The sequence below is a fragment of the Entelurus aequoreus genome, linkage group LG21, assembly GCF_033978785.1.
Source record: "Entelurus aequoreus isolate RoL-2023_Sb linkage group LG21, RoL_Eaeq_v1.1, whole genome shotgun sequence".
In the NCBI taxonomy this organism is placed as follows: Eukaryota; Metazoa; Chordata; class Actinopteri; order Syngnathiformes; family Syngnathidae; genus Entelurus; species Entelurus aequoreus.
This window is the reverse complement of record NC_084751.1, coordinates 2,690,234-2,713,690: the sequence shown is the minus strand read 5'-3', so window position 1 is coordinate 2,713,690 and position 23,457 is coordinate 2,690,234. Positions and strand designations below refer to the sequence as shown.

The following is a 23,457-nucleotide window of genomic DNA, read 5'->3' as shown; positions in this document are numbered from 1 at the left end:
TTTGGTGTGACTTATACTCTGGAGCGACTTGTGTGAAATTATTAACACATTACCGTAAAATATCAAATAATATTATTTATATCATTCACGTAAGAGACTAGGCGTATATCAGCAATCGTCACACACACACGGATCGACAAAGCATGGGCTTCAGTGACAACCGAAACCATCCTGTCCGGATTCAGAAAGGCTGGAATAATTGGAACTGCAACTGACGATGACTCTGACATAAGCGACGTACCGATAGAAGAGGAAGCGGCGCATTGTCTACCTTTGGAGTTGGCAGAGTTGTTTAGAAGCGACACAGAGGAAGCAGATTTCATGGGATTTAGCGATTAGGAGTGACAGATTGTTTGGTAAACGTATAGCATGTTCTATATGTTATAGTTATTTGAATGACTCTTACCATAATATGTTACGTTAACATACCAGGCACGTTCTCAGTTGGTTATTTATGCCTCATATAACGTACACTTATTCAGCCTGTTGTTCACTATTCTTTATTTATTTTAAATTACCTTTCAAATGTCTATTCTTGGTGTTGGGTTTTATCAAATAAATTTCCCAAAAAAATGCGACTTATACTCCAGTGCGACTTACAGTATACAGTATATGTTTTTTTTCTTCTTTATTATGCATTTTCGGCCAGTGCGTCTTATACTCCGGAGCGACTTGTACTCCGAAAAATACGGTAATTGCTTTGTAAATGTAGGTAAAAAGGTGTCTTATGCTTAAACCAAAAATAAACAAAAGGTGAGTGCCCTTAAGAAAAGGCATTGAAGCCGGGGGTGAACGAAACTAAAACTGAACTGGCTACAAAGTAAACAAAAACAGAATGCTGGATGACAGCAAAAACTTACTGTGGAGCAAAGACAGCGTCCACAATGTACATCCGAACATGACAATTCCATTCTTGGTGTTCGATTTTATCAAATAAATTTCCCCCAAAAATGCGACTTATACTCTAGTGCGACTTATATATGGTTTTTTCCTTCTTTATTATGCATTTTCGGCCGGTGCGATTTATACTCCGGAGCGATTTATAATCCGAAAAATACGGTACTTGTATAGCGCTTTTCTACCTTCAAGGTACTCAAAGCGCTTTGACACTATTTCCACCTTCACCCATTCACACACACATTCACAAACTGATGGCAGGAGCTGCCATGCAAGGCGCTAACCACGACCCATCAGGAGCAAGGGTGAAGTGTCTTGCTCAAGGACACAATGGACGTGACTAGGATGGTAGAAGCTGGGGATCGAACCAGGAACCCTCAGGTTGCTGGCACAGCCACTCTCCCAACTTCGCCACGCCGTCAGACATTTCCGAACAAATTACTTACAAAAACCAAAGTCCCAGTGTAATCCAAACAACTAAAAGTAATCCACAAAGGCAAGATGGTTGCTTACCTGTATTTCAAACCAGAAGGTCCACGTGGGCGCATTCGAGCCGTGTGAATAGAAGACAAAATATTCTCCGCTCAGGTCAAACTGAGGTGTGCCGTCACCGAAGGACCAGGAGGTGAGACTGGCTCCTTTATGAGGCATCAAGTACAGCGACATGTGACTGGGACCTACATTGGACAAACAAAGTTAGCGTACTGCCATATCAGACCTACTTCTAAAGCGTTGACACACACCGTTGACATCAAAGATCATCTTGATGGTTCCCCACGGGGTCTTCTCCTTGGACACCAGGCTAAACTCCACCGGGGAGCTTGGAGACACTTGAGGAGCAGGGAGGTACCAGTTCTTCCTAGAAACGAACCAAAAGGGCACAAGTCAAGAATAAAAAATTAAAAAAAGTAGATTGAGAGTTCAGTTTTCAAACGTCACCGACTTGCTGAGGAACTTGACAGGCAGGAACCAGGGGTAGCCGCAGAAGGGGTGGTCATCGCGGCAGTGCGTGCGGACACTGTCGTTGATTTCAGGGATGTGCGGCGTGATGTGCTGGATGCCCGTGTAGTCAAAGCTGTTGATCCACACGCCCGAGTCCTGACTCTCCACCCGGCCCTCGAGATCGTGGAAGGTCCGAGTCGTGTGCTGCCAACATAAGTAAAACCACGGTCTAATACAACTAAAATAAAGTCATCATTTGAAGATTTGTGCCAAAATAAATAGGAAGCAAATGAAATCAAATGATCCAAACATGCATTATTATAAGTACTGTACCAATATATATACATTATAATAAGTTTGCAGTACCACTATATGATAAAACAAAAACAAAATGACTCACATTTCAATATTTGTGTAGCAATTAACTAAATTTTAAGCTAAATAAATACATATCTAAAAAAACAATGATTAATAAATATCAATTATTTGTAATAATCATTTTAATAAATAACTAAAATGTTAAACAGTTGATTACATTCCAAATTCAAGACCAATTCTAGTAAGTACGAGAATTAAAACAAATTGGCCACTGTATAAAAAAAACTAAACACTTATGCCACAATTAAAATAACCATTATAACCAGGTAAATGGATAATTAAAATCTGAATTATTTTAAAGTAGTAAAGTAATTAATTAAATCTAAAATACAATAAATTAGATTAATTTTGATTTCACACCGTTTTATTTATTAATTGTGTATTATTAAATATACATTATTATTTACTACTTATTTTAGTAAATATTACATTTCCAATTCAAAGACAGATTCCAATATGTTAAATAATTTAAGTAAATCGGAATTAAAATTAGTAGGCCACTGTAAGAATACACAACCTTTTGCAGATTTATGAAACAAATAAAAGAAGCATTTACCAATTAAATTGATGATTAAAGTATGTATGAATTCAAAAGGAACTTATTTTAAAGTACAATATATGAAATGGTTAGATTTTAAATATGTTTTATGAATTTTAAATACAATTTATTTAATGACTTTTATAATTACTTAATGCCATATGTATTAAATATGTATTATTTAATACTATTTTAATATATAATTTTAATATTAAACAGTTGATTACATCTCCAATTCCATGACAGATTCCGAAAAGTTCAAGAATTAAAGTTGGCCACTGTATAATAAAACTAGACACCGTCTGAAGATTTATGCCACAATTAAAATACCGGTAAACATATGACCAATTAAATGAATAGTTACAATATGAATGAATTAATTAAAATGGAAAGTAATTCATTAAGTACAATCAGGGCCGGCCCGTGGCATAGGCCGTATAGGCAAATGCTAAGGGCGCCATCAGGGGGCGCCACACCAGTGCCACAAATATTTGAGGAAAAAAAAAAGAAAAAAAGTTGGTACTATTATTTCTAAATGCATAAAATAATCCCACTTTAATTAAAATGCAAAGTAAAGCCTATTTAATAGAAATATTATTTGTTACAACATTACTGGCTTTTTAGCATTAAGCTAATGTTACATGATTCGGCTATTTCTAATCAATAAATAGCTAGTTCTGTTTTAACGTTGGGTTAATATTGTGGAGGGGGCCAAATTGTTATGGAAAATAATAATGTAACGTTAGGTAATTACAGTACTCCATGGTGTACAGTAATTTGTAAGTCATTTAGTTAATGCAATATTAAAAAGCACAAATAGAGAACTCTGTAGGATCCCCTTTTTTTGTAATATAGTTGTTAAAGTCATACTGGTTTGATATCTTGTTTTGTGCAGTGCCTTATTTATATTGTATTTTCAATTTATTTTATGCAACTTGTTGACACGTTTTATTTTGTGTTTATGTATGTAAATAATATTGTATTTCATATATTCATTTTTTATTTTTTGTATTCATTTATTTATCCATAGTTTTTTTTATCTTGTTAACAATTCTGATTGTTAATTTGCTTTCTTTAAATAAAAAAAAAGGTCAAAGACAAAGCTATTCGGTTTCTTGTGAGTATATACACTTCACTGCTGATGTGGGGGGGCGCCACCTAAAATCTTGCCTAGGGCGCCAGATTGGTTAGGGCTTGGATTGGTTTTATTTAGTAGTGACTTAGCCCAAATAATTATACAATTTATTCAATGACCTTTAATTACTTCACATCATTTGTATTAGTTTGTTAAACACTAATAAATATAAATGATTTAATAATAATTTTAATAAAATAAAATTAAATGTAAAACAGCCAATTATATTACCAAAACCATGACAGATTCCAATAAGTACAATAATTAAAATAATTTGGTCACTGTAAGAAAAAATAATAAGTTGGCTACTGTAAAAAAAACAACACAAAAGCATTTGTAGATTCATGCCACAATTTAAATAAACAACCAATTAATATTGATAATTAAAATATAAATGAATTATTTAAAATGCACAATCATTAAATTACAATAAATTAATTTAAAAATGTTGTGGTGAAATATCTCAAATAATTACACAATTTATTTAATGACCTTATTAATTATTTCACACATTTTTTTATTGACCATTATTAAATATAAATTATTTTATAATATTCAAATTAAAATGCGAAACATTACAAGACAGATTACAAAACATAAAAGAATTATTATACCTCTAAATTGGCCACTGTAAAATAAATAAAGATTGAAGATTAATGCCACAATTAAAATAAACACACGACCAAATAAATGGATACTTAAAATATGAATGAATTAAAATGGAAAGTAAGTCATCAAGTACAATAAATTACAGAAAATTCCTCTAAATTGGCCACTGTAAAATAAATAAATAAATACAGATTGAAGATTAATGCCACAATTAAAATAAACACACAACAAAATAAATGGATAATTAAAATATGAATGAATAAAATGGAAAGTAAGTCATCATGTACAATAAATTACAGAAAATTCCATTAAGTAGTGAAATATCTAAAATTGTTATACAATTTATTCCAATTACCTTTTTAATTATTTCACGCCATATTTATCTATTTAATAAGCAGTATTATCTGTTTTATTTCAGTTAAAGAAGTGGTGGGCAGGACCAATGATCTTACTGGCTAATCTGCATGCTTGGACAGTTCTTTTTTGAAGGTTAGATTTTGCAATAAATTAATAAATCAATATATCTCACGACTTCAATCCAGCAGAGGGTGCTATTCATTCACGACTGTGTGTGTGTTTTTTTGTCTGTGTGTGTGCGTGTGTGTTGCAAGTGAACCTGCAAAAAGATCCTCTTAGGTCGTGGGCTGTCGGGGTCTCCCGAATAAGGAAAGAGGAGACTGCAGGACACTAACAGGAACATGACCGTGAAGATGGATGCCAGGCCCGTCAAGATCCGCTTTGTGCTCCGCACCAAATAGATGAAGTGGATCTGACAGATGAAGCGAGTTACTCGAGAGACTAATCTGAATGGCAGGCGGTTTGTTGTGGCACACTCACGAAAAAGGAAGAGATCAATATAGTCCCAATGGTAACCATGGCGGCCAGGACCACCTCCGGCGGTATCTCGGTGCCGCTGCGTCCCATGATTGGCGTGAAGATCTCAAAGACCACCCAAATGAGAAACATGAAGTGCAGATAGGGCAAGGCCAGACCCAGCAGGTAAAGGACGCTGTACTTGAGTGACGCTCCTAAAAAACATCATCATCATCAGCTATTATTCCTCTGCATAATAATGTGGATTTTGATTAAAAAGTGTTTGCCTCTGTTCTTAAATTCCTTGGCGAGCAGCAGTTTGGTGACCAGGGGGAAGGCCACCATGAGCATGGGCACGTAGGCGGAACAAAGGCCCTTCTGGGTCAACCATAGCAGGATGCAGCACCACAGCATCAGGTTCACGTCGAAGTACAATTCACCCAGCTCCAGCAGACGCACACCCTAACAATACACAAACACACACACACACACACACACACACACACACACACACACACACATACACACACACACATACACATACACATACTGGTTATCATTTGGAATGGGGACCAAGTTTTTGATCATCACTTGTGGGGACCACCCTTTCTACAGGTTGTAGAGGCATTAAAAAAATTGTGTAAAATGGCCACTGCCCAGTTAGCTCATACACGTCTTTAAATCTCTGGATTGATGAAGTAATGTGTTGATCATTCTTACTGGGGACCCTGGGGGAAAAAGAGTTAATATGGTTCATGGGGACCACATTTAAATAGTTTTGCATAATTCACACAAATTTGTACATGACTAATGAGGGCCATTTAAAAAAAAAGTTCAAATGAAATATGACATGATCCTCAGAATACAGCACGACAGCTGTCCTCTTATAGGAAGTTTCACCACTTAAATGTTAAAGCAAATCCTGCATCTTCTGTGACCTTACTGAAAACTGCTATTTAGCAGTAATGAAGTTGTCTGCAACTCCAACTACCATATATAGAAGGATGGAAAATTCTGAATGTGAATCATACTTTAAGGTAATAATGTTTTATAATCATGCTGTATGAAAATGTCATCCTAAGGAACACTTATTTTCGTATCCCATTAGCCAACATCTCCTGCAGACAAACCACCTTTGTTATGGGGACCAGGTGGAAGTGATTAACTATACACGGAAGAAGTGTCAGCAGAGCAGCGAGTGCAGTATGCAGTACCAGCTACAGCCCGATGAGGGGGCTGCTGTGCAAAGGTCTCACACTCAAACTAACCAGTAAACATGTTTTGTGGGCCAAAGCTAAAAAATCACTTAGGCATCTTCAGAATGGATCTGACTATCATTTAAAAAGGTTTCCCTTTAGGGGACTTGTTTTTTTTGTCCCCATACCGTCAGAGGTCCCCTGAAGGGGACTGTGTAAACAGAGCGATGTCCCCATTAAGTAAGCATTGCCAGAAAACACACACACACACACATACAGTATATATACTCAGACCTGGTAATCCCATAGGGGTGATGAATGGATGGTCAGCGCCTGAGAGCTGCGGCCTTCCATCATGACCTCGCACTCCCTCCCCTCTGTTGCTAGATATCTCGAGATGTATGTTGTAATATGTACAGGGGCGCCGAAAAGGGGGGGTAAAGGAGACGGATTCTAGGGGCCCATGATGGAGGGGGGCCCAGAGAGGCCCCTAATGATGATGAAATTATAATACTTATAAAACTGTGATGCTGTTCTTCTTTCAAAAATATGGTAATGATAGTCAAAAATACCATTAAAATGCATAATTGTATGTAAAATAGCATCAAAAAATGTTGCCGCTGTGTTGGGGGCCCTGTAAAGATTAACAAAGTTTCGTTGTACTTGTGCAATAACAATAAAGACCTACCTACCTACCTAGGCTGGAGTCGCCACAAAATGCATGTTGGTTTTACTTTACCAAGCAAACACGTCAGTCCAGTTTGTTTATAATCCCAGTGGACATTCCATTAGGTACACCTGCACTGTGTAATGTTTGCTCCCTTTTTGCCCAATTAGTCTGTCAGCGGCTAAGGTAGTTAAATAATATCTACTTAATTACTTGGGTGCAGTGGCTAATTTGTTTGCTAGCGAGCAGTAAGCTATTTAGCAAATTGGAACAAACGACTTGGTTAGAAAATTACTTGGCTAGTTTGTGACTTCGCTATGTTGCTACTATGCTATTTAGTGACCGCATCAGTTAGCTAATTAGTTAATTACCTATACGTTACGCAATTAGAGATTTAGCTACTTAGTTGGTATTTGCTTACCTTATCATTAAGTCAGTCACTTATCTATTAATCTACTCAGTTAGATATCTAGCTACATAACTATTTTTTTATTTAGTAACCGTATTAGTTAGCAAATTAGTTAATAATTATTACTTGGTTGGCCAGTGACGTACTTAACCATTTACTTAGTAACCTACTAATTCAGTCAGCCACTTACCAATTTAGCTACTAAGCTATTTACTAAATCAGATAGCTACTTAGATAATTATCTACTTTGCTATTTAGTAACCATATCTGTTAGCTAATCAGTTAGTTACTTATTACTGAATTAGCTAATTAGCTGTTTATTGGCCCGTGAGGTTCTTATCTGATTACTTAGTTATGTATCATTTAGTCAGCCGCTTAATCAGTCAGTTAGCCACTTAATGTAGCTACTTTGCTATTTAGTAACCGTATCTGTTAGCTAGTTAGTTATTTTTTTATTAATCACTCAATTAGAGACTTAGCCCGTTAGCCAATTAGCTACTCAGTTAGCCAGTGAGGTTCTTATCTATTTACTTAGTTACCTATTTGTTTCGTCAGCCACTTACCCATTAAAGCTACCTATTTGTTAAATTAGTTAGCTTGCTACTATACTAGTTAGTTAATGTATTTAGTTATGTATTTACTTATTTACCAAATTTGTTTGGTATTTCCTTGGCATTTTGGTGAATTAACTTTTTAGTTAGCCACTTGGTCAGTTAGATACAGTACATAGTTGGTGGAAGTAGTTTAAAAAATAAATAAAAAATCCACCAAACTTGGAATGGACGCCACAAGGGCAAAATAAAAAGCCATTACATATTGTTTCACATCTAAATTAGCTTGTTTTATGTATTTTTTAAGTACTTTTATAGTTACAATCTACCTGCATTTGGCCAATTGGGGGCAGCAGATGGAGCATTAGTGTAACATTACTGTCACCTACTGGTCTGGAGTGGAACAGAACCCCGTGGCACACTGATATGTTGCATGTTTTGGACTATGTGTCCCTGGCAAAGGTCTCGACTGTGTGCTTTTGTACTTGTACTGCAAACCCATTGTCAGGGTCAGTCAAAATAATCATTATTTTGAATAAAACTCATGTTTACCATGAATTGATTAACGTGGACCCCGACTTAAACAAGTTGAAAAACTTATTTGGGCGTTACCATTTAGTGGTCAGTTGTATGGAATATGTACTGTACTGTGCAATCTACTAATAAAAGTTTCAATCAATAGGACAAGATTTTGTTGACTGCTTCAGCCCTTGCCGGTATCAAATAACGCACTGTAGAGAAGTTCCCTGCAGCAAAGGCATCCTCACGCTGTTCAATAGATCTGTTGCTGTTGACTGTCTAGACACATCTATCTTTGTTAACACACACACAGTGAGGTTGTGTGTTGAGGAAGGAGCAAGAAGTAAGAGGAACAAATAACTGTGACACAAGGAAGTCGTCACGGGTCACAAAGAGTGGCAGAAGTACCGTGACCTGGTCTTTAACTAAAATATAACGACAAGGTAATGAGGGAGCAGACTCATGTTGAGAGGAAATGACAAGTTCTCAGGTCCAGTTCTGCCACATTCCTTATGGCTTCAGTGAAAAAACCCCCAATTGGATTTAATTTCATCTTTGGCCTACACTGGTGAATACACTACATTTCCCCTCACTCCTAACTTTCGTTTATGCGTGAATTTGAGAGTGCTGTGGGGAGCTACACACTGTTCTGTGCTTTCTGTTTCTGTATTTCTCCATATCGCCACTTTTTTCATTTATTTAAACACTACAGATACATTACTTGTGGGGTAAACAGTGGAGAATAGTGACTTATTGTTATTTAAATGCATTATATTGAACATATTATAATCTTGCAAGGTTAAAATTCAATTTGTTTATACAAACAATGACACCCACTAACAAGACGCTTGGTGTTTTCTGCAGTTGTGTAAATGAAATAAATACAGTATTTAATTATTTAATAAGAAAACCCAAAAATTAATAATAATAAAAATGAGGATTGATACAGAAATCTAAAATAAAACTGTCGTAGTATTTCTTTGCAGTTTTATTTTTATTTTTGCTCAAATGTATTACTAAAATTAGAAACTATCAAACTTATTTGTGTTTTGGATAAATACTGTCTTATATATATTTATTTATATTTTTTATTAGGGAAAAAAATAAAATAAATTATTAAATATATATATATATATATATATATATATATATATATATATATTATACACATATTATATATATATATATATATATATATATATATATATATATATATATATATATATATATATACACACACATACATATATATATATATATATATATATATTATACACATATAATATATATATATGTATATAAATATATATACATACATACATATATATATACACACATACATATATATACAGTATATATATATATATATATAAAAATATATATACACACATACATATGTATAAATATTGTCAAGGTTTCTGTGGTTTATCCATCATACAGTGCTCAATACCGGTCTGTATCAATAGAGCGGAATATACATTAGGTCACAAAAAACACAGAGGCTAAATCATCCCCCCAAGCCTGTTTTGCAGGTTTCCCTGCTCATCAGGGGATTTTATAAAATAAATAAACACACACACACACACCCGCTATCTATATAAACCTATCAAAAAATAAACTAACCAAAATCAAACAGCAAACACATGTCTTATTAAAAATGTGGGTAAAAACTGGAGAAAACTGTAAAATATCATGCCATTAGTTTTTGTTTTTGGCTAAAAATGCCATTAATACAGATACAACTTATTTTTCTCAAAAAAAACAACGATGAGTTGTGTTTTCAATAAAATACAAGCTAAAGTCACAAAAATCTTGAGATATTCTGTTATTTATCTCAATGTACTTTTATAATTTTACCCAAAAAATGCTACAAATGTAAATAAATAAAATTACTCGTTTTTGTTTTGAATAAATAATTTGTACCGCTTGTCCCAAAATTTTTTAAACCAAATTTTTTTTGAGTGTTTAGAATAAAGTACTGGATAAAATCCGGACAGGGGTCCCTATCTTATTTTACTTAAATTTTAGCCAAAAAATATAATGTAAAAAATTACTTATATTTTGAAAAAAATACTTGATAAAAGTCACAAAATTCTTAGATAATCTTTATTGTAACCAGAAAGGGGTATAAATGCTATTTGTGTTAAAAAAAATGTACTGGATAAGCCCTGAGGTAAATATGGTATATATTTTTTTTGTAGGAACACAATGACTATATTTTGATCATATTCTTTCCATACATAAACTGTATTATTATAGACACATTTGCGAGACAACAATGTAGAACCCTGGCCTCATGCTGCCCCAAAGGGAGAAAAGCTCACCCCGTAGTAGAGGTTCTTGGCCAGCGTGTGCACAAGCACCATCTTGCCCGTGGCGGCGGCTCCGTAGAGACACACGGAGGCATAGAAGTGGTTGTACCAGAACATGGAGCGGCCCAGCAGCGTCACCAGTACAGCGACAATCAGAACGGACAGCAGGGTGACCAACCAGCTAAGAACCACAACGCCTGTGGCGCAGGCCAGCTCTCGAACGTAGCGCCCGCCTGCTGCAGATTGATGCAAATATTACTATAATTAATAATAATATTAGGAAGTGGGTTAATCATTATTCCACCAACCCCGGTTGCTGGGCAAGGAGGCTTTCCTGGCCAGGTAGACGAAAGTTGCTATGGCGACCATGTAGTTGATGATGGTCCCAACATGTGCCGGGTAAGCCACTATGGCCACTCCGAGCACATCAAAGAACACCATGTTGCCGTGGCGATACTCCGAGGAGCCAGCCAGCTTTTCGGAATTGAGCAGGTGCTTGAGGACGGCCAGGATGTTGTCACCTGCAGGCAGGAAGTCGAGATTTAACGCATCTAATATGGTAGACATTACATTTCCCTTAAATCCTCCTCATTGCCAGGTGTGTCATCCACTTGGTTTAAATAAATGTCACTCCTCAAAGAATAAAAAATAGCAGGTGTAAACTCCTTTACTATCCCAAAGAGCAGGCATGGCATCTGTAAAGCTATACAACTTATGGCAAAAGTATAAAGCGAACAAGACATATATTAATATTGTTCCCCTAGGGGAAACTAGGTAACACACGGCACACTGACAAAGCTTAACCTATTGTTACTATAACAATCTACAAGGGTAATACAGTTCGCTCGTCTCTCCACCCCTCAATTTATCTGCTTTCTTTTGTACTTCAAGTTATTATTACATATGTGTATTGTTGCATTTGAAACAATTGCATTGTTGATAATAGGAGGTAATTATTGTTATTATTCATTATCAATAGTGCTATTGCTCCATTTGTAGTGTAATAATGTTCATTGTCATTTCTGTGTTATTAATATGTATTTCACTAATTGCTTCTCTGCTATCATTTTTACAATCATAGTTGTATATATTGTATTTGCTGATGCTGTTACGTTGTTGTTGTGGTTGTTATTGTTGTGTTTGTGGTTGTTGTTGTTGTTGTCTCTCTGTCTTATCCCCCTCTTTTCCCCGCAATTTCTCCGTCTTCCTTTTTTTCTCTTTCTATCCCCTCCTGCTCCGGCATACATTGTATTTATTTGTGACTAAATGCTAAAAATGTGTAATATTTTTTCAATATCATAATTTATAATAGTGTTTTAAAAACATTTAGAAATGTCTATACGTATTACTTATTTGTGATTGAAAAATAAAAATACATATATTTTCAATATTACAAAAAGTTTGATTACTCAGATTAGTATTTTAAAAGCATTTAGAAATGTGTATTTCTACATATTTTATTTTTTGAGATTAAATGCCAACTATACATATTTTTTTAAATATTTTTATAAATTACTTTTATTAGTACTTTAAAGACATTCAGAATTTGCATTTCTGTATATTTTATTTATTGGTGATTAAATACAAAAAAATACATATTTTTCAATATTATTACAAAAACTTAAAGTTGAATTATCAATAATAGTATTTTGAAAACATTCAGAATTTTGATTTCTATATATTTCATTTATCTGTGATTAAATACAAAAAATACATATTTTTCAATATTTTCACAAAAACTTAAAGTTGAACTATTACTAATAGTATTTTAAAAACATTCAGAATTTTGATTTCTATATAATTTATTTGTGATTAAATGCTAAAAATACATGTTTTATATATTATTATACATAAAAAATGCACATGTACAAGTAGCACAGAAATGTGGCTACAAAAGAGTGGTGTTCCGCAACATGAGGCCTACTTTCCCTGCTTGTATGAGGTCAAAAAAAAAGCGCTGCACACATATGTGGGCAAAACAATGTGCTTATTGTTCCTGCAGCACAAACAGTCGGGTGCTTTGCCGGAGAGTCGTGCCTTCACCCGCAAGTGATAGCTCTTGCACGGTGCCTCCTCCTTCATGCCTGACTAAAAATACTTCACTTTCTCTAATAATTCATGTGCACTCAAAAGGAGATGTCCAGTACTGGCAAGCAGGTGAGGAAGGGAGGGTTTAGAAGACAGCATTTGCCTGTGTGTGTGTGTGTGTGTGTGTGTGTGTGTGTGTGTGTGTGTGTGTGTGTGTGTGTGTGTGTGTGTGTGTGTGTGTGTGTGTGTGTGTGTGTGTGTGTGTGTGTGTGCGTGTGTGTGCGAATGTGTGTTTAATGCTGACAGACTAGATTGCCTGCTAAGCACAATAACTCAAGCACCAGGTAATGAGCCAGCGGCAGGTACGTTCACCCTGTATGCATCTTGTGGTGTGCAGATAATGAGAAGCGCGGCGCTGAGCACTATGAAACTGGAGGCAGGTGCAAAAATGTCTGGAAGCGAGCCTCGAGTGCAAATATTGATCAATCATTTATAAAACATTACGCGTGTTTTATCTGCATACCTGCTCTCTGTATGGAGTCCGTGAGGATTCTGTCGGCAGTGTCATACTTGGTGTGGTAGATGAAGCCGTTCTCGATGAAAGCCAGGTCAATACCTGCAAAAATAGGGAATATAAACACATATGTATGATATTAAAATTAGGTTCACATATGTCACTTTCACGATACTTTTAAGACGTTTTCCAAACACCCACATATCTAATGTAGAAATGAAAAACTAATCAAATTGTAGTAATATTAGTAGTAACAATATGAGTAGCAATGATATGTATTGTAATAACAGAATAATTAATTAATTAAATCTAATGCATAACTGCTATTTGATGTGTCACTTATTTGTCAGTCTACTGTTATTTGTCAGTCTACCCCAGGGCAGCTGTGGCTATGAAAGTAGCTTACCACCACCAGGTGTGAATGAATGATGGGTTCTACATGTAAAGCGACTTTGGGTACTTAGAAAAGCGCTATATAAATCCCAGGTATTATTTGTAAAATTATTTTTAAAAAGCAATGTGAAATCCAGTAATTAAGAAACACCTTTAATCTATTGTTTGTTTTTGGTATCACTGTTTTCTAATTTAAAAAAAGACCAATATAATGGAAAAAAAAAAGAAATATATATGTATATATACTTATATACACTTGTGTATAAATATATACACAAATATATACGTACATATATGTGTATTTATATATACGTATACATACACATACATATATATTTCTTTTTTTCAATTATATTGGTCTTTTTTTAAAATTAGAAAACAGTGATACCAAAAACAAACAAAAGCTTAAAGGTGTTTTTTAATTACTGGATTTCACATTGCTTTTTAAAAAAAATAATTTTACAAATAACAGTGACACATCAAATAGCAGTTATGTTTTGTTTATATTATAAATGCAAAAAAATAAAAATGTAATATTTTAATGATGATAAATGAATGTGTTGTGGCAGTTGCGGATTTCACCAATGTGGCGGATTGAGGAAACACTGGATCGCTTTTTCAAACGTTTTTAAAGGTGAACTGCCAGCATGAAAATGCTAAACCGGAAGTGCTTAATTAAAGTTTATTGGCTTTGTAAAAACACAGACAAAGTCTGAGCTGATTGTGTTTTTCATGGGGTTTTTGAAACGGCACCATTTATTTCCTCAGAATTTCCAACAAACTTGAAGTGTTTTGCCTTGAGGATTATTTGTAATGTGTACATTTTCAGAATGTGCTTGTTCTATTTTTGGCCAAAGTAAGACAGAGAAAACAATCTGAAGTTGTCTTTATTTTTACATTTTAATGCCATGATTTTACCAGTCCGGCCTGCGTGGGAATTGATTGGTCCTCTGTCCTCATATTGCCACACATCAGCAAGGAGCCTTGGAGTTATTTTTGACAGCTTGCTTAAGCTGCACAAACAAAGTAGCGCTGTCATTAAATCTAGCTTCTTTCAGCTACAGTATCTTCCACAGACTGACTTTGAAAGAGCTAACCGTGCATTTGTGACGTCACGCCTGGATTACTGTAATTCTTTGTACGTAGGCCTGGATCAGGGCTCTCTCCAGCGGCTGCAGCGCTCGCAGAATTCTGCTGCTCGTCTTTTAACCAAAACCAAACGACGTGAGCACAACACCCCTGTACTGGCCTCCCTTCATTGGCTTCCAGTTACTTTAAGAGTTTATTTTAAAATTGTACTTATTGTTTTTAAATGCTTACACAAAGTAGCCCCGCCCTATCTTATTGAGCTGCTGCCACCTTATTCTCTCAGCAGGACCCTGAGGTCTTTAGACCAGCTCCTCCTGGCTGATTCAAAACCCGAGGACATAGAGCCTTCTCAGTGGCAGGGCCCCTACTGTGGAACAACCTTCCACTATCTATTAGATCTTCCCAGTCTCTGAGACAATTTAAATCTAGGTTAAAAACATATTTTTACTCCCAGGCGTTCAAATCCTGTTAGGCAGGATATCTTGGTTGTTTTCATTTCTTGTTTTATACATTTTTTATTTATTTATTACATTTTAGTATTTTAGGTGATATATTCTGCACTTCTTTTAAGGTATATTTTACTATTGTATTTTATTCATCCTTCTGTGTTACAATGTAAATGTGACACTACGTTCCCTTTTTTTGTTTCATATTGTTTCTTTTGTCTGTACAGCACTTTGGCCAACTGGGGTTGTTTTTAAATGCGCTATATAAATAAATAAATAAACTGAACTGAACTAGATTTTCCACCATGCGGCCCCTGAGATCAAATGAGTTTGACACCCCTGGTCTAGAGACTACTGACCTTATTAAAAACGACTAGCAACAAATCTAGCATCTTTTTCTGGTGTTATTATAGGCTGTACTTGTGTTTAGAGACTCTACTTCTGTTCTTCAATGTCCCCGAGTTGGACCTTCTCTCCTTATAAGCCCTCTAAATATTATTTTAGACCCCTGTACGAGGGTATATCTGTGATGTATTAAAGTTGCATCCACATCGCAGACATGCAAGGCGCACACGCAATCGTGTGCGCCTTGTTTACATCTGGTTTCGGCAGGGCTGATTTCGGTGATCAAAGTATTTTTTTTTTGGTGGCCAAGTTTTCGGTGTATCACTTGTCAATAGTGCACAAATAATAGGCTATATATATATATATATATATATATATATATATATATATATCCATTCATACTGTAACAACCTGCTGGTGGTAATGTTTTATGTTTGTGTGGTTTGGATCTGATGTTTATTTTTCCTACAATCTCAAACACAGTGACGATTCCTGACAGCGGATTGGCAGAGATTGGCAGAGAATGAGGAAATGTTGTTGTGTGTCTGGGGAAGCACGAAGACTAAAGTGTTTGCATGGGAGGTAAAACCTGTAGGAATTTTGCAGATTGTTATAAGATTGGCAATAAAAGGTAAAAATAGCGTCAGGCTTTGTGTGACTTCGTCTGGAGGCTACAATACATTACCGGTATATTACTTTACTTTGGTTGTACGTTAAAAAAGACTTGTTTTCAAAGTTTGGCTCGATTATAATAAGATTGGCAATAAAAGATAAAAATAGCATCAGACTTTGTGTGACTTCGTCTGGAGGCTACAATACATTATATTACTTTACTTTGGTTTTACGTTAAAAAAAAACCTTGTTTCCAAAGTATGGCTCGATTGTTATAATAAGATTGGCAATAAAAGTTAAAAAATAGCGTCAGACTTTGTGTGACTTCGTCTGGAGGCTATAATACATTATATTACTTTAATTTTGGTTTTACGTAAAAAAAACTTATTTTCAAAGTATGGCGGCAATGATTTTGTCGTGGCGGTGCACCACATTCAGTTACATCAAGACAAAACCCTGATTACATAAAACCAGGATTCCTACATAACACGTTCAGGGTAATTTTTTAAGGCTTTTTTTTTAAAGACACCTACAGTAATAATGAAAAAAAAAAAAGGTATCAAATTGTAGTGATATTAGTAGTAATAGTATTATAAAATAAACTATATATAATGAAAATATAATAATATATTTGTTTAATTATTTGTTTTGATGTAGTGTTTACTTTTGTCATTTGTATTTACATTCATAATAAATAATAATAATGAATTACATTTGTAACGCACTTTACATGTGTTAAAATCTCAAAGGGCTACAAAGTATAAAAAAATAAAAAATAGAAAGTTAGAATATAAATAAAAAATTAAAATAGAAATAAAAACATGAAAAACACTAGATAAACACTAGATAAAACAGAAACATAGATACAAATAGAAATAAAAGCATGAAAGCACTGGATAAAACAGATAGGTATCAGAGGTCTCCAGTGCTATTACTCATTTTCCCAATGGAGCACATTTGTATTTGTTTTCTTTTACCAAAAAAATAAAAAATAAAAGTATTGGACCTCAGCAATAGGTTCAAGCATTTTTTAAATGACTAGCAAATAAATGGAAATGTAAGCATCCCTGACAAAAGTTAGCTACTTCCTTTATTTTACCTGGGATGTTACCGAAGTCCCTATAGATGCGGAAGTCGGTGTCTGAGGGGATAACGCCGCTCTGAAAGACCTCCTGGCCCACCACGGAGGCAAAGGGGTGTTTGGCAGCTTGGACGTACGCCTGGACCAGCCATGGATTCTCTGGACCTGTTGGGACAAAACACATGGCTTCTTGTAGATATTATGTATAGCAAGATTTGCTACTCTTATTATGGTATTACTCTGAACAAATGGTACTATACCTGTCTGGAAAACAACCTCCTTTCCCCCGACACCTGCTGCCTCCAGGTTAATGAAGGCTCTCACTTGTTTGGCCCACGGGTGCTGAGTGATGAAACCATGACTAGCCTAAGGGAGACAAAAAAAACCCCGTCGTAAATCTTGTGAACATGTAATGTAAATAGAATGCCAGACAAACGGCTTTGTTACCTGCAGGACATTTTCTTCTGCGCCATTAAAGAGGAAGATGACGCCGTGTTGGAAAGGAGTCGACTGGTTGGCCAGAGAGTAGAGGACTTCCAGCATGACGGCGCAGCTCACAGCGTCATCACTCGCCCCTTAAAAGACAGGACATAGGGGTCAAAAACATAAACAACACGTTATTAAACTAAGAAATAGGAATCATATTTGGTAACTTTCAATTAACATGTTTATATTATATTAATATTATTATCATATGATTATCTACCAGGTCATATATTATAATGGAGTACATAAGTGTAAATTATACTTAAACATTTCTCTCTCAATGAGAGCAAATCTATACAGTACAGGCCAAAAGTTTGGACACACCTTCTCATTCAATGCATTTTCTTTATTTTCATGACTATTTACATTGTAGATTGTCACAGAAGGCATCAAAACTATGAATGAACACATGTGGAGTTATGTACTTAACAAAAAAAGGTGAAATAACTGAAAACATGTTTATATTGTTGTTTCTTCTAAATAACAACACTTTGCTTTGCACATTCTTGGCATTCTCTCGATGAGCTTCAAGAGGTAGTCACCTGAAATGGTTTTCACTTTACAGGTGTGCCTTATCAGGGTTGATTAGTGGAATTTCTTGCTTTATCGATGGGGTTGGGACCATCAGTTGTGTTGTGAATGAGAAGGCGTGTCCAAACGTTTGGCCTGTAATGTATAACATTTAACAAATTGTTTTACTGAACTATAAATACTAAAATAATTAATATTAATAATTAATATAATATTACAAATATACACATAGTATTAATATACTACAATTATACAAATAAAACAAATATTTAATTGTAATAAGTTACTAAAATTATCACAATAAAAGGTCACTTCAAAACTAAAAATATATTTTTTAAACTAACATTAATATTGAGAAGTCATTGAGTGGACATATGTTATTTATATATTTTTTTTATTTCAATGAGAGCTAATCTACCGGTATATACAATGTAGTACTTATTTAATGAAATGTAGAAATAAAAATATTTAATTAAATGTATGTATTAAATATTTAATAGTAATGATTAATACATTTCAATTAAACAATGTTTTTTGAATAAATAGAAATATTGATATATTAAATAAAAGAAACATATAATCATACAAGTTATGTAAAATCATATCACAATAAAAGTAACACCAAAAATGAAAAATAATTAAACATTTTTAAATATATGTTATAATATACAGTACATAAATGATCGTTATATTCAGTTCTATTTTATTTTGAGCACATTTATATACAATTTGAGAATTTCTTTCGATGAAGTGTAGAAAGTCAAAATATTTATTATTGATAATGAATATAATACAATTATTATATATAATATATATTTAATTGTAAATTATTTGAAAAAATATATTTATAAATATATCACAATAAAAATTCCTTTCAAAAAGGAAAAATATTAAAAACATAATAATATGGCAACTATGTATTTTTTTTTTTTAAATTACGCTTCTTAAATTACACGTCTCTATAATATCCTTCTATAAAATCATTCTAAAGTAAAGGGGTGTCCAAAGTACAGTTTTTTATTTGCTGTCAGCATATTAAACAAAAGTTATTAGTAGAATATACATTTAGGTATTACACTAATTTGCTTTCTATGTATAAAAAAAAGAGTTAATAAAAATATGATTAGGTATTATACTAATTTGCTATGTCACCTATAACACAAAGCTAAAATGTTACCGTTTTGTTCTATGCCTATAACATACTGTACTACAGTGCTGTATATTGAAAGGGATGTTTACAGTCACCCAGCACAAATAATACACAAAACACGGGAATAAAAGGGAGGATGTCGTGTGGGAAAACATCCCAGGAATGCGCCGACCTGGTTGAGCTCCAGCTCCTGTTGCATTGTGTGATGATTGTAAGGGAAAAAAGGAGGAAAACAGAAACCATGAGAGGAAACGCAGTGGGCATGTGATACAGATAGCTTAAGAGCAAAACAGGGCAAAATTGCGAAGGGGGAAGAAATGGTTTAAAAATGGTGAAAATCATGTGCTGCAGCTTTGTGGATTGAAGGTTTAATGTCTGTCGGCCCCTCATGTGAGCCACTTTAATCCTCCACACCTCCCCCCAAATTTGCTACACATCGAGAAGAGTTGGAAAATTAGGCGCTTCATTGCGACATTAGAGTAGTCAGTGTGCAGCGTGTACAGCAGTATTGGTTTAACATCACCACACAGGATTTATTGTCTAAATAGCTGGAAACACACGTGGTGGTAACATCATGGTGTGGGGCTGCACGAGTGCGCTCCGTTCTCTGGGGAACTGTGGTTCATTGAAAGGGAACATGAATGCCAACGCATACTGTGACATTTTCAGCGAGGCCGCATGGCTTTGGACTATTGTGCAACCTCGATTTACAAACCTAATTGATTCTTGAAAAGGGTTCATGAGAAAAAAAGGTGTGTATATTGAAGCAAATTCCTCCATAAGAAACAATGTAAACATGAATAATGGGTTCCAGTCTCGGCAAAAGTCCGTATTTTAGTAACGGTTTGTACACTTTGCACACAAACACAACAAAGCGCTATACAATACTGTATTTCAAACAAACATAAGGGGGTGATGGATCAACGTTCTATTTAAAAACAAAGCCGAAACAAAAACTAGCTGAAGTGTCCTCATTTGCAGCCGTCCTGCCCATACGCACACACAGTGTCACTAGCCCTGTGGTGCACTCAATTTAAAATCACAAAAACTCTTTAATTTATTAGCCAGGTCGCTACAAGGATTAGGAATAAAATTAAAAAAAACACTTTAAGAGAGGGTGAAACGTTTGTACACCGAGTCAAGGTTCGTGCACCAAATCATATTTTTATGCGGTCGGTGGTTCGTAAATTGAAAAGTTCGTACAATAAGGTGTTCAAAAGTCAGTCCAATGTGCAGTCGTCCCTCGTTTATTGCTGTTGAATGGGTTCCAGACATTTCCGCGGAGTAGGAATCAATTATAAAATCAAATATTTTCAAAGCTAGAGCATAAAAAACTGTTTGAACTTCTATGTTTTTCAACATTACGAGAGCCCTCTCTACATAGACTAACACACTTTAGTCCCCTTTACACTTGTTTAATCCAATATAGTAGTGCTTCCTGAAGCTTAGCCAATCAGTGGCCATGACACTGGACAGCACGCTCTGATTGGTTTGGTCTATTGTAGTGGCCACTACTAGTGTGGTATAGATACTTTTTACTTCATGTAGCCATTTTTATGCTTTAAAGCAGGGGTCACCAACCTTTTTGAAACCAAGAGCTACTTCTTGGGTACTGATTATTGCGAAGGGCTACCAGTTTAATACACACTTAAATAAATTGCCAGAAATAGCCAATTTGCTCAATTTACCTTTAACTCCATGTTATTATTAATAATTAATGATATTTATCTTTGTGGAAACACTGATCATCTTAATTATTTCTCACAATAAATATATATAGAAACAGATAAATATCAATATGCAAAACTTTATTTTTATATTTTCTCTAAGTGCACATTTTTCAAATTGAACATTTTCAAATGATCACTTCTAAGACAGTCTTGTGAAATCACAATATCCCATTTTAACTAGCTAGCCACTACCATTTTTTAACACATCATGAATTACTTTGCACCATGTTTGTACAAATAATAACTCATGTAAAATACAAAAGTCAACTCTCCAATTTTTAAATAAATCATGTCACACTTTGAACTGGACACCAAATCTGTTATCTGTTTCTTTGTCAGTTAGTGAAGACCAAGTCTTTAAAATATTTTCTTGGATTTTCGAATTCTATTTGAGTTTTGTCTCTCTTAGAATTAAAAATGTTGATCAAAGCAAGACCAGCTTGCTAGTAAATAAATAAAATTTTAAAAATAGAGGCAGCTCACTGGTAAGTGCTGCTATTTGAGCTATTTTTAGAACAGGCCAGCGGGCTACTCATCTGGTCCTTACGGGCTACCTGGTGCCCACGGGCACCGCGTTGGTGACCCCTGCTTTAAAGTCTTTAATATAGGGCCGACATTTTTTTAAAATATGCTTTTAAAAAATAATTTTTAAAAAACTATTAAATAAATTATCTGATGTGAAGTCACTAAATTTGAAGCACGATGTGACCAGGGATGCACTCACTTTTTGTCTTCCTACTTCCCTCCTAGAGAGCCTTGAGGCAACCTGTTGACCCTCAAATTCCTTACATTCTTTTTGTTTGCCAATAACTATTTTTGATAAATTACCACATTTTCTCATATCCCCTCCAAGCAGTGCACCACACCCACAAAAACAATGTCGCTCTAATCATAACAGTTATTGAGTGAAACCCGTCCACTTTTCACATATTGCTGAGCTCATCTGGCATGGGTTATGGTTTACACCAATTATGGTTCCTTTATAAAGTATTTTTGTTTATGCACACCCACAAAACTCTCACTTGGAGAGAAGCGTTTTCACCCAGTTGTGTGAACCGTTAAGTCGTGGAACAGGACTTGGCACATACCCTTCCTCACCACATGCACAAACTACTGACATACACTTGTATCTGCTAAGTTGTTTTATGATAACGTTAACAGGAAATGCTCAAAATAACAGCTATGTAGATTATCTGTGATCGCCAGGTGCTTGTCTACCAAAACCAAATAAGTTGGCATGTGTCTGTAAAAAAAAAACTATTTTTATATTAACTCCACAAAATGGCAGTAGTTGCATTAGTGATCCATGTTAGTTACACTTTGTCCATGTGGTGTCAGATGAAACAAAAATTGAGCTGTTTGGCCACAATACCCAGCAATATGTTTGGAGGAGAAAAGGTGAGGTCTTTAATCTCAGGAACACCATGCCTACCGTCAAGCATGGTGGTGGTAGTATTATGCTCTGGGCCTGTTTTGCTGCCAATGGAACTGGTGCTTTACAGAGAGTAAATGGGACAATGAAAAAGGAGGATTACCTCCAAATTCTTCAGGACAACCTAAAAACATCAGCCCGGAGGTTGGGTCTTGGGCGCAGTTGGGTGTTCCAACAGGACAATGACCCCAAACACACATTAAAAGTGGTAAAGGAATGGCTACATCAGGCTAGAATTAAGGTTTTAGAACGGCCTTCCCAAAGTCCTGACTTAAACGTGTGGACAATGCTGAAGAAACAGGTCCATGTCAGAAAACCAACAAATTTAGCTGAACTGCACCAATTTTGCCAAGAGGAGTGGTCAAAAATTCACCCAGAAGCTTGTGGATGGCTACCAAAAGCGCCATATTGCAGTAAAACTTGCCAAGGGACATGTAACCAAATATTTACATTGCTGTATGTATACTTTTGACCCAGCAGATTTGCTCACATTTTCAGTAGACCCATAATAAATTCATAAAAGAACCAAACTTCATGAATGTTTTTTGTGACCAACAATTATGTGCTCCAATCACTATCACAAAAAAATAGGTAGCGGCGGGTGTATATTGTAGCGTCCCGGAAGAGTTAGTGCAGCAAGGGGTTCTGGGTATT

The 23,457-nt window shown here is 35.1% G+C and overlaps 1 protein-coding gene across 3 annotated transcripts in view; it reads right to left on the bottom strand.

Annotated features, from left to right (window-relative positions):
• Positions 1-23,457, bottom strand: part of LOC133639086 (endoplasmic reticulum metallopeptidase 1) — a 37,796-nt gene that overhangs the window by 6,605 nt on the left and 7,734 nt on the right. For 2 of the 3 annotated variants that reach the window (XR_009823728.1, XM_062032220.1), the window contains exons 3-14: positions 17,922-18,049; positions 17,735-17,840; positions 17,493-17,639; positions 13,518-13,610; positions 11,275-11,487; positions 10,979-11,202; positions 5,600-5,774; positions 5,337-5,527; positions 5,116-5,268; positions 1,841-2,043; positions 1,641-1,756; positions 1,411-1,574 (exon numbers count right to left, since the gene is read on the bottom strand). Coding sequence is in view for 2 of the 3 variants with exons in the window: in XM_062032220.1 (XP_061888204.1) it covers positions 1,411-1,574; positions 1,641-1,756; positions 1,841-2,043; positions 5,116-5,268; positions 5,337-5,527; positions 5,600-5,774; positions 10,979-11,202; positions 11,275-11,487; positions 13,518-13,610; positions 17,493-17,639; positions 17,735-17,840; positions 17,922-18,049 (1,913 nt within the window). In the remaining variant the exon portion in view is untranslated. The remainder of the gene's footprint in view (positions 1-1,410; positions 1,575-1,640; positions 1,757-1,840; positions 2,044-5,115; positions 5,269-5,336; positions 5,528-5,599; positions 5,775-10,978; positions 11,203-11,274; positions 11,488-13,517; positions 13,611-17,492; positions 17,640-17,734; positions 17,841-17,921; positions 18,050-23,457) is intronic. The other variant, XM_062032221.1, reaches the window with a different exon arrangement.